This window comes from Engystomops pustulosus, chromosome 6 (assembly GCF_040894005.1).
Source record: "Engystomops pustulosus chromosome 6, aEngPut4.maternal, whole genome shotgun sequence".
Taxonomy (NCBI): Eukaryota; Metazoa; Chordata; class Amphibia; order Anura; family Leptodactylidae; genus Engystomops; species Engystomops pustulosus.
Genome location: NC_092416.1, coordinates 186,419,771 through 186,436,186, shown reverse-complemented (window position 1 = coordinate 186,436,186; position 16,416 = coordinate 186,419,771). Strand labels below are relative to the sequence as shown.

Below are 16,416 nucleotides of genomic sequence, written 5' to 3'. Positions count from 1 at the left end.
GTGGTCACTGAGGGGACACTATACTGTACTGTGGTCACTGAGGGGGGTACTATTCTGTACTGTGGTCACTGAGGGGGGCACTATACTGTACTGTGGTCACTGAGGGGGGCACTATACTGTACTGTGGTCACTGAGGGGGGCACTATACTGTGCTGTGATCACTGAGGGGGGCAGTATACTGTACTGTGGTCACTGAGGGGGGCAGTATACTGTACTGTGGTCACTGAGGGGACACTATACTGTACTGTGGTCACTGAGGGGGGCACTATACTGTACTGTGGTCACTGAGGGGGGCACTATACTGTGCTGTGATCACTGAGGGGGGCAGTATACTGTACTGTGGTCACTGAGGGGGGCACTATACTGTGCTGTGGTCACTGAGGGGACACTATACTGTACTGTGATCACTGAGGGGGGCAGTATACTGTACTGTGGTCACTGAGAGGACACTATACTGTACTGTGGTCACTGAGGGGGGCACTATACTGTACTGTGGTCACTGAGGGGGGCACTATACTGTGCTGTGATCACTGAGGGGGGCAGTATACTGTACTGTGGTCACTGAGGGGGGCACTATACTGTGCTGTGGTCACTGAGGGGACACTATACTGTACTGTGATCACTGAGGGGGGCAGTATACTGTACTGTGGTCAGAGGGGGGCACTATACTGTACTGTGGTCACTGAGGGGGCACTATACTGTACTGTGATCACTGAGGGGGGCATTATACTGTACTGTGGTCACTGAGGGGACACTATACTGTACTGTGCTGTCACTGAGGGGGGCAGTATACTGTACTGTGGTCACTAAGAGGACACTATACTGTACTGTGGTCACTGAGGGGTGCACTATACTGTACTGTGGTCACTGAGGGGGGCACTATACTGTGCTGTGATCACTGAGGGGGGCAGTATACTGTACTGTGGTCACTTAGGGGGGCACTATACTGTGCTGTGGTCACTGAGGGGACACTATACTGTACTGTGATCACTGAGGGGGGCAGTATACTGTACTGTGGTCACTGAGGGGGGCACTATACTGTACTGTGGTCACTGAGGGGGGCACTATACTGTGCTGTGATCACTGAGGGGACACTATACTGTACTGTGGTCACTGAGGAGGGCACTATACTGTGCTGTGGTCACTGAGGGGACACTATACTGTACTGTGATCACTGAGGGGGGCACTATACTGTACTGTGGTCACTGAGGGGGGCACTATACTGTACTGTGGTCACTGAGGGGGGCACTATACTGTACTGTGGTCACTGAGGGGACACTATACTGCACTGTGGTCACTGAGGGGGGCAGTATACTGTACTGTGGTCACTGAGAGGACACTATACTGTACTGTGGTCACTGAGGGGGGCACTATAATGTACTGTGGTCACTGAGGGGGCACTATACTGTACTGTGGTCACTGAGGGGGGCACTATACTGTACTGTGATCACTGAGGGGGGCAGTATACTGTACTGTGGTCACTGAGGGGGGCACTATACTGTACTGTGATCACTGAGGGGGCACTATACTGTACTGTGATCACTGAGGGGGGCACTATACTGTACTGTGATCACTGAGGGGGGCAGTATACTGTACTGTGATCACTGAGGGGGGCACTATACTGTACTGTGATCACTGAGGGGGCACTATACTGTACTGTGATCACTGAGGGGGGCAGTATACTGTACTGTGATCACTGAGGGGGGTACTATACTGTACTGTGATCACTGAGAGGACACTATACTGTACTGTGATCACTGAGGGGGGCAGTATACTGTACTGTGATCACTGAGGGGGGCACTATACTGTACTGTGGTCACTGAGGGGGGCACTATACTGTACTGTGGTCACTGAGGGGGGCACTATACTGTGCTGTGATCACTGAGGGGGGCAGTATTCTGTGCTGTGGTCACTGAGGGGGGCACTATACTGTGCTGTGGTCACTGAGGGGACACTATACTGTACTGTGATCACTGAGGGGGGGCAGTATACTGTACTGTGGTCACTGAGGGGGGCACTATACTGTACTGTGGTCACTGAGGGGGGCACTATACTGTGCTGTGATCACTGAGGGGACACTATACTGTACTGTGGTCACTGAGGGGGGCACTATACTGTACTGTGGTCACTGAGGGGGGCACTATACTGTACTGTGGTCACTGAGGGGGGCACTATACTGTGCTGTCATCACTGAGGGGGGCACTATACTGTACTGTGGTCACTGAGGGGACACTATACTGTACTGTGGTCACTGAGGGGGGCAGTATACTGTACTGTGGTCACTGAGAGGACACTATACTGTACTGTGGTCACTGAGGGGGGCACTATACTGTACTGTGGTCACTGAGGGGGCACTATACTGTACTGTGGTCACTGAGGGGGGCACTATACTGTACTGTGGTCACTGAGGGGGGCACTATACTGTACTGTGATCACTGAGGGGGGCAGTATACTGTACTGTGGTCACTGAGGGGGGCACTATACTGTACTGTGATCACTGAGGGGGCACTATACTGTACTGTGATCACTGAGGGGGGCACTATACTGTACTGTGATCACTGAGGGGGGCAGTATACTGTACTGTGATCACTGAGGGGGGCACTATACTGTACTGTGATCACTGAGGGGGCACTATACTGTACTGTGAACACTGAGGGGGGCAGTATACTGTACTGTGATCACTGAGGGGGGCACTATACTGTACTGTGGTCACTGAGGGGGGCACTATACTGTACTGTGGTCACTGAGGGGGGTACTATACTGTACTGTGATCACTGAGAGGACACTATACTGTACTGTGATCACTGAGGGGGGCACTAAACTGTACTGTGGTCACTGAGGGGGGCACTATACTGTACTGTGATCACTGAGGGGGGCACTATACTGTACTGTGGTCACTGAGGGGGACACTATACTGTACTGTGGTCACTGAGGGGGGCACTATACTGTGCTGTGATCACTGAGGGGGGCAGTATACTGTACTGTGGTCACTGAGGGGGGCACTATACTGTGCTGTGGTCACTGAGGGGACACTATACTGTACTGTGATCACTGAGGGGGGCACTATACTGTGCTGTGGTCACTGAGGGGACACTATACTGTACTGTGATCACTGAGGGGAGCACTATACTGTACTGTGGTCACTGAGAGGACACTATACTGTACTGTGGTCACTGAGGGGGGCACTATACTGTACTGTGGTCACTGAGGGGGGCACTATACTGTGCTGTGATCACTGAGGGGACACTATACTGTACTGTGGTCACTGAGGGGGGCAGTATACTGTACTGTGGTCACTGAGGGGGGCACTATACTGTACTGTGGTCACTGAGGGGGGCAGTATACTGTACTGTGGTCACTGAGGGGGGCACTATACTGTACTGTGGTCACTGAGGGGGGCACTAAACTGTACTGTGGTCACTGAGGGGGGCACTATACTGTACTGTGATCACTGAGGGGGGCACTATACTATACTGTGCTGTCACTGAGGGGGGCACCATACTGTACTGTGGTCACTGAGGGGGGCACTATACTGTACTGTGATCACTGAGGGGGGCACTATAATGTACTGTGGTCACTGAGGGGGGCACTATACTGTACTGTGGTCACTGAGGGGGGCAGTATACTGTACTGTGGTCACTGAGGGGGGCACTATACTGTACTGTGGTCACTGAGGGGGGAACTATACTGTACTGTGGTCACTGAGGGGGGCAGTATACTGTACTGTGGTCACTGAGGGCGGCACTATACTGTACTGTGATCACTGAGGGGAGCACTATACTGTACTGTGGTCACTGAGAGGACACTATACTGTACTGTGGTCACTGAGGGGGGCACTATACTGTACTGTGGTCACTGAGGGGGGCACTATACTGTACTGTGGTCACTGAGAGGACACTATACTGTACTGTGGTCACTGAGGGGGGCACTATACTGTACTGTGGTCACTGAGGGGGGCACTATACTGTACTGTGGTCACTGAGGGGGAACTATACTGTACTGTGGTCACTGAGGGGGGCACTATACTGTACTGTGATCACTGAGGGGGGCAGTATACTGTACTGTGGTCACTGAGGGGACACTATACTGTACTGTGATCACTGAGGGGGGCACTATACTGTACTGTGGTCACTGAGGGGGGCACTATACTGTACTGTGATCACTGAGGGGGGCACTATACTGTACTGTGGTCACTGAGGGGGGCACTATACTGTACTGTGGTCACTGAGGGGGGCACTATACTGTACTGTGGTCACTGAGGGGGGCACTATACTGTACTGTGGTCACTGAGGGGGGCACTATACTGTGCTGTGATCACTGAGGGGGGCACTATACTGTACTGTGGTCACTGAGGGGGGCAGTATACTGTACTGTGGTCACTGAGGGCGGCACTATACTGTACTGTGATCACTGAGGGGAGCACTATACTGTACTGTGGTCACTGAGAGGACACTATACTGTACTGTGGTCACTGAGGGGGGCACTATACTGTACTGTGGTCACTGAGGGGGGCACTATACTGTGCTGTGATCACTGAGGGGACACTATACTGTACTGTGGTCACTGAGGGGGGCAGTATACTGTACTGTGGTCACTGAGGGGGGCACTATACTGTACTGTGGTCACTGAGGGGGGCACTATACTGTGCTGTGATCACTGAGGGGGGCACTATACTGTACTGTGGTCACTGAGGGGACACTATACTGTACTGTGGTCACTGAGGGGGGCAGTATACTGTACTGTGGTCACTGAGAGGACACTATACTGTACTGTGGTCACTGAGGGGGGCAGTATACTGTACTGTGGTCACTGAGGGGGGCAGTATACTGTACTGTGGTCACTGAGAGGACACTATACTGTACTGTGGTCACTGAGGGGGGCACTATACTGTACTGTGGTCACTGAGGGGGCACTATACTGTACTGTGGTCACTGAGGGGGGCACTATACTGTACTGTGGTCACTGAGGGGGGCAGTATACTGTACTGTGGTCACTGAGGGGGGCACTATACTGTACTGTGGTCACTGAGGGGGGCAGTATACTGTACTGTGGTCACTGAGGGTGGCACTATACTGTACTGTGATCACTGAGGGGAGCACTATACTGTACTGTGGTCACTGAGAGGACACTATACTGTACTGTGGTCACTGAGGGGGGCATTATACTGTACTGTGGTCACTGAGGGCGGCACTATACTGTACTGTGGTCACTGAGGGGGGCACTATACTGTACTGTGGTCACTGAGGGGGCACTATACTGTACTGTGGTCACTGAGGGGGGCACTATACTGTACTGTGGTCACTGAGGGGGGCACTATACTGTACTGTGGTCACTGAGGGGGGCACTATACTGTACTGTGGTCACTGAGGGGGGCACTATACTGTACTGTGGTCACTGAGGGTGGCACTATACTGTACTGTGATCACTGAGGGGAGCACTATACTGTACTGTGGTCACTGAGAGGACACTATACTGTACTGTGGTCACTGAGGGGGGCATTATACTGTACTGTGGTCACTGAGGGCGGCACTATACTGTACTGTGGTCACTGAGGGGGGCACTATACTGTACTGTGGTCACTGAGGGGGGCACTATACTGTACTGTGGTCACTGAGGGGGGCACTATACTGTACTGTGATCACTGAGGGGGGCACTATACTGTACTGTAGTCACTGAGGGGGGCACTATACTGTACTGTGATCACTGAGGGGGGCACTATACTGTACTGTAGTCACTGAGGGGGGCACTATACTGTACTGTGGTCACTGAGGGGGGCACTATACTGTACTGTGGTCACTGAGGGGGGCACTATACTGTACTGTGGTCACTGAGGGGGGCACTATACTGTACTGTGATCACTGAGGGGGGCAGTATACTGTACTGTGGTCACTGAGGGGGGCACTATACTGTACTGTAGTCACTGAGGGGGGCACTATACTGTACTGTAGTCACTGAGGGGGGCACTATACTGTACTGTGGTCACTGAGGGGGGCACTATACTGTACTGTGGTCACTGAGGGGGGCACTATACTGTACTGTGGTCACTGAGGGGGCACTAGGCTGATGGGGGTAAGTGTGTAGCTAAATATTGTATATTTGTATATGTGCTTGTCACAGTCATACTGTACGTGTTTTACCTTCAGTACAAAGTTGTCCTCTGCCTGCAGCTTGAGGTCCAGCACCGCCTGCTTTACAAATGTCTCAAAATCCATATCGCGCTTCCTGGGCACATCCAGCGCTGGGAAGAGATCTCCGATCAGGCCCATGAAGACGGGCATGTCATCCGTGACAATCTTGGGAATGTTGAAGTCCCGCAGCGCCCTCATGAGGACCTGATCTTCAGGACGATCGGGGTCTCCTCTCTTCAGGGAGCCGGCTACCACCAAGACAGATTTGATAGCTCTCAAGCCCCAGTCGTAGTGGTCCTATATGCAAAATGTACAGGAAAAAGTATATGAAAAATACAATATATCACGTAAGTGGTTCCCAATATACTTAAAAAGAATGATGAAAACTTGTGCACAGCTCCAAGTTGTGTTATTGTTTCTCATCAATTCCAAGATCTCTGGGAACCTTCTGGTGACTTCTCACAGCTGAGGGTATGCTACACTTGCCTCCAGCCTAGACTATGATTGCATAGATTGTTATGACGGTAGCACCATTAGGGTAAAGTCTAGGTGGTCGTCTGGCACCCTTAAAGGTGAAAAGCTTGAGGCTGGACTAGGCTAAAATAAGAGAAAACCTTGGCTAGAACTAGAAAGGAAGGAACCTTATTGCTCAGGTACCTTCCCACAGGTAAAGGCGCCTTAGACAGCTGTAGTCTGGCCATGTTCTTGTGTCCTTCAACATGACCCGTTTCAGGACTGAATTGGGATTTGGACTCGATCAAATCACCTTTGTTAAGGTGCCTTTAAACTACTATAAAAAAATGGGAATAGCTGACAGATTTAAGGGCACAAGCCCAAACCCATGAACACTACCAGCTTTAGGCCTGATGGTCAATCGCAAGCACTTAGAGGGCACCATCGAGGGTGAGGTATAATGGTTATAGACAATAATTGTGCCTATTCACTGACAGAAACAGAGTTATACTTACCTAATTACCCATCAATATCCATCATGACAAGCCGGGGACATTACTCATAGATCCAGGCACCCTGACTGTGGTCATCTCATTATATTTTTCACCCCGTGGATCCTTCCTTCTAAAATCAACTTGAAAAGTTATGCTACTGATCCAGAAGTGCTCTGGGGCGGGGTTACCAGGGCACTTCCTTGCTGCAGCTTGACAAGACTGTTTTACAGACTCCTCCTGCACAGTGTAAAAGCCTGTGAAGCTGCTGCACCATGTAACAGCCTGTGAAGCTGCTTCACAGAGGTGCTCTGTTAACACCCCCCCCCATTAGCCCTTCTGGCTCATAAGCATAATGCCTGGATCTATGAGTTAGTGCCCCTGGTTTATCATGATGGATTTTGATGGTAGATTTCCTTTAAAGAGGACCTGTCACCCTCAAAAAACTGAACTAGGAGCTGCTTACTTTAGTACTAAAGCAGATGCAGCAGTGTTACACTGTTAGTGTTATCGGAAACCTTCGATAAGGCTATCTATCACTGCTGCGCTGTGCACTACAAACGCAGGACCACTCTCAAAGCGGTCTGGCGTATTCATGAGGGGGGCGGTCCGAGGCGCTGCCTCTTCCCTGGACTGTCCCGCTCGCTCCATAGGCCGGCACGCGGCAGTCACCGCCCCTAAACCCACCCCTCATGAATACACCGGACCAATTTGAATGCAGCGCTAACAGTGTAACACTTTACTTTAGTAAGCAGCTCCTAGTGCAGATTTTGAGGGTGGCAGGACGTCTTTAATGTCATCTTCAGCTAATTGAACGATACAAGTAAATGTGGGTCCATATATAAACCGTGGATGCAGGACGGAGCTGTTCAGCGGTGCGGTACTGATCTCCCGGCGCTCGGCTCGTCCTCTCTTTAGCTCTTGATACAACTAGAAACGCTTTAAACTTCAAACAACCTTTAAGCGTCCGTTCTCGTATCTCGCACAAAAGTGTCTGCCTTTTAAATCAATGGGACCTTTTGTCACGTACAGTATTGTACCGGAGCGGCAGGACTGGCCGCTTCAATGAGCCACGGAAAAGAGGATAGATTGTTCTGCTCCGCTGCTAAATTACAATGTCACACGCCGGTCCCGGCAAAGCTGGTTTGATACTGTAACCTTTATGTAGCAGAAGAAAGATGAACGAAGTTACGGATTCAGCATTAAAGTAACGGCAGTGAGTGTCTGGCCAAGCATGCCGCCGGGTAATGACTGCTCTCAGGAGTGCTCTGCCAGGCTCAGCGCTGTATGGAGGACGCGGGGTATACAATAGTGAGAGGTGAAGACTGAGGGGTGAGGCCTGTGACAGGTGTGCGGTGATTGCTGAGGGTCTATGGGGCTGTAACGCATGTGGATTTGCAGTGGATTTTGCAGAGGATTTCTCCTTTCCCATTCAGAGAGGGCAAATCCTCTGCAAAATGTAAGGGGTCAGTGTCCATGTTACCTTAGCGTGCACTTACCTGTTTAGACAGAAGTTCCTTGCAGAGCTGGTACAGGGTGATAAACTTCCGGGCCAGCAGTCGGGCTTCGATAAATCCTTCAGCCACCAACATGATCTCACAGATTAACTCAAAATCGGGGACGACCATAGCGCAGGGCCTGGGTGCACAGGTCAATAAGGTCACTTACTGACATTTTAAGGTTCATCCTCCTGTCTTGCACGTATGTGATGTCTCTTACCTAAACAAGGCCTTGAGGTTTTCGGGAAGCTCAGTTCGGCCGGCGTAGCCTGGGTTCATGGTGATGAAGATCCCCACTGAGGGAATGAGATTGATCTCTTCTCCCAGGAAGTTGAATCTCTTTTTCTTGTCCCGGATGGCGTCTTGTATACACTTCACCTGTAACATACATTCAGAAATATCTGACATATAGGGGCCTATTCTCAGGATACGTCATTGATTACAGATTGCTGAGGTCTGACAAGCTGCTTGCAGCACAGCTCTATATGCGGTGCAGAGGCCTGACTGTGCTATTGCAGGCCAGCACCCCTTCATATGAATAGGAGCTGTAATAGTGCATCATGGCCACAGTAGAGTGTATGGCGCTGTCTGCTTCAGGCTCCTAATATACTGTGATGTAAACAGCTGATCAGAGGCTTGCTTTGAATGGGATCTGTCAACACATGTGACCATGAAGTCTGCTGTCACACTGCTGTGCAATGTGCTCTCTGTAGCCATTGTTGTGCATTGTCCCTGGAGAGATGTGTAATCAGACCTCACACTGCTGTGCTCTGTGCTCTCTGCAGCCTGTGTTATGTATTGTCCCTGGAAATATCTGTAATCAGACCTCACACTGCTGTGTTCTGTGCTCTCTGCAGCCAGTGTTATGTATTGTCCCTGGAGAGATGTGTAATCAGACCTCACACTGCTGTGCTCTGTGCTCTCTGCAGCCAGTGTTATGTATTGTCCCTGGAGAGATGTGTAATCAGACCTCACACTGCTGTGTTCTGTGCTCTCTGCTGCCAGTGTTATGTATTGTCCCTGGAGAGATGTGTAATCAGACCTCACACTGCTGTGCTCTGTGCTCTCTGCTGCCAGTGTTATGTATAGTCCCTGGAGAGATGTGTAATCAGACCTCACACTGCTGTGTTCTGTGCTCTCTGCAGCCAGTGTTATGTATTGTACCTGGAGAGATGTGTAATCAGACCTCACACTGCTGTGTTCTGTGCTCTCTGCTGCCAGTGTTATGTATTGTCCCTGGAGAGATGTGTAATCAGACCTCACACTGCTGTGCTCTGTGCTCTCTGCAGCCAGTGTTATGTATAGTCCCTGGAGAGATGTGTAATCAGACCTCACACTGCTGTGCTCTGTGCTCTCAGTAGCCAGTGTTATGTATTGTCCCTGGAAATATCTGTAATCAGACCTCACACTGCTGTGCTCTGTGCTCTCTGCAGTGAGGGTTATGTATTGTCCCTGGAGAGATGTGTAATCAGACCTCACACTGCTGTGCTCTGTGCTCTCTGCAGCCAGTGCTATGTATTGTCCCTGGAGAGATGTGTAATCAGACCTCACACTGCTGTGCTCTGTGCTCTCTGCACCCAGTGTTATGTATTGTCCCTGGAGAGATGTGTAATCAGACCTCACACTGCTGTGCTCTGTGCTCTCTGCAGTGAGTGTTATGTATTGTCCCTGGAGAGATGTGTAATCAGACCTCACACTGCTGTGCTCTGTGCTCTCTGCAGCCAGTGCTATGTATTGTCCCTGGAGAGATGTGTAATCAGACCTCACACTGCTGTGCTCTGTGCTCTCTGCACCCAGTGTTATGTATTGTCCCTGGAGAGATGTGTGATCAGACCTCACACTGCTGTGCTCTGTGCTCTCTGCAGCCAGTGTTATGTACTGTCCCTGGAGAGATGTGTAATCAGACCTCACACTGCTGTGCTCTGTGCTCTCTGCAGCCAGTGGTATGTATTGTCCCTGGAGAGATGTGTAATCAGACCTCACACTGCTGTGCTCTGTGCTCTCTGCAGCCAGTGGTATGTATTGTCCCTGGAGAGATGTGTAATCAGACCGCACACTGCTGTGCTCTGTGCTCTCTGCAGCCAGTGTTATGTATTGTCCCTGGAGAGATGTGTAATCAGACCTCACACTGCTGTGCTCTGTGCTCTCTGCAGCCAGTGTTATGTATTGTCCCTGGAGAGATGTGTAATCAGACCTCACACTGCTGTGCTCTGTGCTCTCTGCAGCCTGTTTTATGTATAACCCCTGGAAAGAGGTGTGTAATCAGACCCCACACTGCTGTGCTCTGTGATCTCTGCAGCCAGTGTTTGGTATTGTCCCTGGAGAGATGTGTAAGACCTTTGTGTATGTTGTTAGTAGCAGCAGGACTGTGATATATGGATTTATATTCCTGGACTGTAGTTTCTCCAAGTGTAAAGTCCTCAACCTGCTGAGCTGTACAGGTGCTTCTCTCTACTCTGAGTAAAAGCTGTAGCCGGCTTCTGGTTGACTTCTACAGTAAAGCAGAGAGAAGGGGCTGTGAAACTGGTAAATGTAGAGAGCTAAGAGCACAGCAGTGTGAGAACACATTTCAATACCTAAATAAATAAATCAGTTTTTAACAGTGCTACTTCTGCTTATAACATACACCAAGGTCTGACTACACATCTCTCCGGGGACAATACATAACACTGTCAACGCTGCTGACAGATTCCCTCTTCTTCAGAAGTCCTGTCTCTTTGTTGATCTAATAAGTGCAGATTGGTGGAAAGAAAATCAGAGTTAAACCCTCGGTGCAGAATCCTGACAGCCAAGATGATGGGAAGAAAAGTGGAATAAACGGTGACCTTTACACTGGCTTCTACATCTCCCCGGGGACCCCACAGGCATCACTCACAAAGGTCTCACATCTGTAAAGGTTGCCTCAATGTGGAGACTAGGAACTTCCCACAATGCTCTGCAGCTACAGATGAAGAGAACACGTCCGTATAGGTGAGCGCACGGTAATCAATCACGAGGCTCGGGCTGAGCACACGCGTCACTGTGTGTCCTGTACACCGCTCTATGGAGACCTAGCGGAGGAGCCGGAGTGGTGTACAACCCATGCACAGTATGGGGGTCTCTGAGATCAGAGGGGTCCTGACTGATGTCACCAATGCACTTTATAGTTATGGCTGAGCTGGTCCCTTTATGCTGAGCAGCAGTACAGAGTATTTCAGGACAGGAGTGACATAAGCCGGTGGGTGTAGTGATCCAGGAGAGGACAACATTGAATATCAATACAGACAGAGACCTCCATAGCGATGGGGCCAGATCTGATCCCTTGTTCCACAAAGGACTAGTAACACGAGTCTCATATATAAAGCTGTGGTCTGTCTACTGCTCATCATGTTGTAGTGGCTGTGCTTGGTATTGCAGCTTTGAAACTTGCAATGTGACTGTAATGGCAATGCCAGGTGTCACCAATCCTAGACGGACCCTCTAGCTGGACCTCCACTTACCTGCACAGCGACCACAGACAACACCTCCACCGAGATCCGGTTGAACTCATCAAAACAACCCCAGGCCCCGGTCTGGGAGAGACCCTTGTAGATGTTTCCACACGACTGGAAGATAGAAGAACACGGTGACATAGGAGCATTGATGATCTCCAGCGTATGCTGAAGGCCATTACCAGGACACTTACCTTGTAGTCCATCTGTTCAGAGCAGTTGAAGACATAAACCATGATGCCAAGCGCTCGGCCCAAATCTTTAGTGGTTTCAGTCTTTCCAGTACCAGCTGGTCCGGCAGGGGCTCCGCTCATGGTGAGATGAAGGGACTGGGTCAGAGTGATGTAACATCTGGAAGGAACACAGTAACAGAACTACAGCTGTGTACAGTCTCCAGTGTGGAAGGTGCAGGCTCAGCTCAGGACACGCTGTGCATACACTGATGTTGGTTACTATTAGGTTGGGGAGTGGGTTACACCAGGGTTATCAATCTTTTCAAGCCAAGTACCCCCCATGACTAACTCCAGCTAAAGTGATCCCTCAACATCCGCCAGATTGGCCAAAAGGAAGAGCACAGTGTGCAGAATGTGACCACGATGTGATTGCAATGGAGGGGTCAGAGAGGTGTAACATAAAGCTGCTGGACCCAATGCTAGATCTGTACCAGAACCCTAACTATTATCTATAATCGCAGGTCTCTTCCCATCTAATCCCATCAAATCCAGCACCCCCCCCCCCCCTGCAAACACTCATGTGACACCTCTGCATGTCCGTCTAAAGAGGTGAACAACAAGCTAGACATGTAGTGCAATCAAGAAAAACTATATGATTTGGGAGCTGTGATTGGCATGCATTGGTTTAGGGGTGACTGTGGCTGGCGTGCACTATTTAGGGGGCAGTTGTAATGCACTCATATGAAGATAAATGTAATAGGCACACATCTGTTTTTTAGGCACCCATTGCTGGCATGAAATGTAGTGGAAGCACCAGTGGAAGGAACATACTGGGGCACAATTACTTACCCTGTCCTGTCGTGATCCCGCGGTGCGTTGTCCGATGACGATTCAGGTCTGCCGCGATTCACTAAGGTCATGCGCCCGAGTTCCTGCATCTGTTGCTTCTGCACTGAGGTCCGCCAGAGTTCACCTTCTTCTTCCCGGTGCATGTAAGTGCTTGATCTTGCGACAATTCCTTTTTTTTTGTCCGAATCAGTCGGGTTGTCCGACAGCCATGCCCCCCGATTTCTGTTGCGTGCAAGCTGGGTGCCGATGCGCCAAAATCCAATCGCATGCGCCAAAATCCTAGGGTAATTCAGCGCAAAACGGAAATCGAAGGGAATCCCGACGAAAATGCGTCCGACGTATCCTTAGTAAATGAGCCCCACTGTGTTGTGGAGCCCCTATTATCCAGCTATGCACAGTATATGGTCCTGTACAGATTTAAGGGTTCTTGTGAATATGACATTAGACAGCGCCCCCTGTGGTAGCAGACTCTTCTCTGCTCTGCAGATCTGGCACAGTGGCACATACCTGTCTGTAAGAGGAGTGATAACCAGCCGGGGAGTGTTGCCAAGATATTCATATGAGTAGAGGAACTGGGCGTCACAGATGTTGGCAAAGCAATGCTTCTTGTCATCGTCCCAGCGGTGCCTGAGCTGTGACAGCCACACGAAAGCCTGCGCATTGTCAACCTGTGAAATGAGGACACGCAGGTCACACTCCATCTGTAAAAGTTATGCCTACCACATTACAGCAGCCACCCTGGCCCTGGCACCACATCTCTGAATGGCTGAGGCTTTAACCCCTGAAGCCATGGCTGCGTATTAATCACAGTGAATGTGATCCCAGGCTTGGCACTTCTGTATCCTAGGCCTTAGAGGGGGTGGCCATTTATACTATTAGATCATAAGGACATCCTCAGTACAACATGACAAGGACTGTCGGCACAGTGTCACCCATCTGACTACTAAGTAGTGGACCTGACTAACCTTCTGTGCGATCATTTTAGAAACCACGTCGCGGGCATGCACATCGATGGTACAGATGGTCATGATTTTCTGCCGGTCGCCCTTGGACAGCTGACCGATCAGCATCGTGATGAGGGTGTTCAGCTGGTTGACTTGCTTCTTGTAATACTCCTTCATGGCATTCTCATAACCTTCCTCCAGCCGGGCAAAGGAGATGCCAACCTCCGTGGTCCACCAAATCTGTGTGCAGGTAAGAGCCACCTGGAAGAGAAGCAGGACAACAACACAAATGAGACACAGACGCTTTATCCTGCATCTGTAGTAGTAACAATAGTCACATAACAAAGCACCTGAGGCCGGGGCAGTAGCTGGGCCCTCCTTGTTTGAGAACCCAAAAACCCCTTTAAGGCTGGTTCATTGATGGGTTAAAGCTGAAGATCTGGTGCAATGTGCCTCTTCATTGTGCAGTAACATTTCCTTTATCAGTGAGGCCTGTACGTTACAGTCACATGATGTGCACACATATCCTCTGTGATATATACCTGGGCAGGATAGTCAAACAGCCACTGCTCCCGGGGCTTCTCCTCATACGCAGTGACGGCTTCGGTCATCTCGTGCCTTACGGTAGACCTCATGGAGTCCAGCACCCGGTTCAGCCAGGTTTCCACCTAGTCAATACAAGACGGAAGTAATTCATCACGCCTCCTTACTGCAAATTCCATGAAAGATACACGGAATTATCTATGTACATCATTTCCATGTACTGATCGGTTCATTAAGCAGCATCACAGAGCGCTGTCATCTGCGGAGCACCACATTGCTTTGGGACAATGTAGTTCTCAGAGCTAATTAGCAAGTGACATCGTTTGTCAGCTGCTAATGAGTTGGGGGAGCGGCGCTGACAACCCCCGGATAAACAGCGTTCTGATATCCCATATTCACAGAACACTTGTTACCATCCAGCGTGAGCGCGGCCGCTTAATCAGCTGTAAACTTGACATATTAGCATATGACTAGGAGCGGTGTGCGTCGCTCTTCCTGCTCATTCTGGCATTCTAATCATGAACCAGGAAGGGCAGGATGAACAGAGCTAACCCATGCGTCCCCAATGGGTAACAGGTGTCATTTCCCTCCCGCTCTGTGTGAACGTGGCCCTCACCTGGCCGCTGCAGTCACACGCCTCGCTGAACGTCACATATTCATCCTCCTTGCTGTACATGCCCAGGCCGGTCTTGGACTCTCCGTCTTTGAACTTCATCTTTGCCATGTTGTCGAATAGTTTGGACAGATGGCGCATGACCTGCGGTGAGGGGGAGATACGGTTGGAGCGCACGCACCATTAGTCTGTGCACCATTTATAAACAACGTTCTTAATAACCGTGAAATCACAAGTCGGTTCTGCAGAGAGAGATCACCGATACGGCAGATGGTACGTCAGGTCTGAATATGTGCACAGGATGAGGATTGTCTATCTGTGCTACAGACACCATAAACTATAACTACCATCCCTAACATTCAAGCTGATAAATAAATCAGGAGACCCCCATGAAAGGAAAAGGGTGCCAGAACGGATGATTGGTTTGGGTTACAGGTGCAGGAACCCCATCAAAAAGGTTAGGCCGGCCCACCAGAGTGCAGAATGATCCTCCGGAGAGTCCAGGCTCTGATACATACATCCAAGGTGAAAGGGCCATGATATGTTAGATTTGTGTAAACACACCATAAACAGGTCAAGTGAACCTTAAAAGTGAATACATAGGGGCAGATTTACTTACCTGGTCCGTTCGCGATCCAGCGGCGCGTTCTCTGCGGTGGATTCGGGTCCGGCCGGGATTCACTAAGGCAGTTCCTCCAACATCCACCAGGTGGCGCTGCTGCGCTGAAGTTCCCAGAGCTCCGCTGGATTGCACAAGCCTATACCTGGTGAAGGTAAGCGCGAGTCCCGCGACTATTTTTTTATTTTAAATGCAACGGTTTTTCGGAATCCGTTGGGTTTTTGTTCGGCCACGCCCCCCGATTTCCGTCGCGTGCATGCCGGAGCCGATGCGCCACAATCCGATCGCGTGCGCCAAAATCCCGGGGCAATACAGGGAAAATCGGCGCAAATCGGAAATATTCGGGTAACACGTCGGGAAAACTTGAATCGGGCCCTTAGTATATGACCCCCATAGTGTTGGACACTCACTAGTACAGGATTGGTTCCATTTGACAGGATGTCCAATAAATCGGCCGAGGATATGAAGTAAAATCTGGGGAACGCCAGTCTCTTGGTGTCCAGGTACTCGGCCAAAGCCTTCTCACATAGAGATAACCTAGGAGACAGGATGAAGGGTCAGTATACAGAGTCACGGTATATGGGACTGTCTCATCTGTCTTTGCACATGATATCAGTTTGCTTAGTTTACGCCT

The 16,416-nt window shown here is 50.3% G+C and overlaps 1 protein-coding gene across 1 annotated transcript in view; it reads right to left on the bottom strand.

The window, feature by feature from the left end:
* Positions 1-16,416, bottom strand: part of DNAH9 (dynein axonemal heavy chain 9) — a 233,304-nt gene that overhangs the window by 124,532 nt on the left and 92,356 nt on the right. The window contains exons 21-30 of the mRNA XM_072113597.1: positions 16,193-16,319; positions 15,167-15,307; positions 14,550-14,675; positions 14,029-14,268; positions 13,571-13,731; positions 12,236-12,392; positions 12,051-12,155; positions 8,792-8,949; positions 8,572-8,710; positions 6,138-6,425 (exon numbers count right to left, since the gene is read on the bottom strand). Of these exons, the coding sequence (XP_071969698.1) occupies positions 6,138-6,425; positions 8,572-8,710; positions 8,792-8,949; positions 12,051-12,155; positions 12,236-12,392; positions 13,571-13,731; positions 14,029-14,268; positions 14,550-14,675; positions 15,167-15,307; positions 16,193-16,319 (1,642 nt within the window). The remainder of the gene's footprint in view (positions 1-6,137; positions 6,426-8,571; positions 8,711-8,791; positions 8,950-12,050; positions 12,156-12,235; positions 12,393-13,570; positions 13,732-14,028; positions 14,269-14,549; positions 14,676-15,166; positions 15,308-16,192; positions 16,320-16,416) is intronic.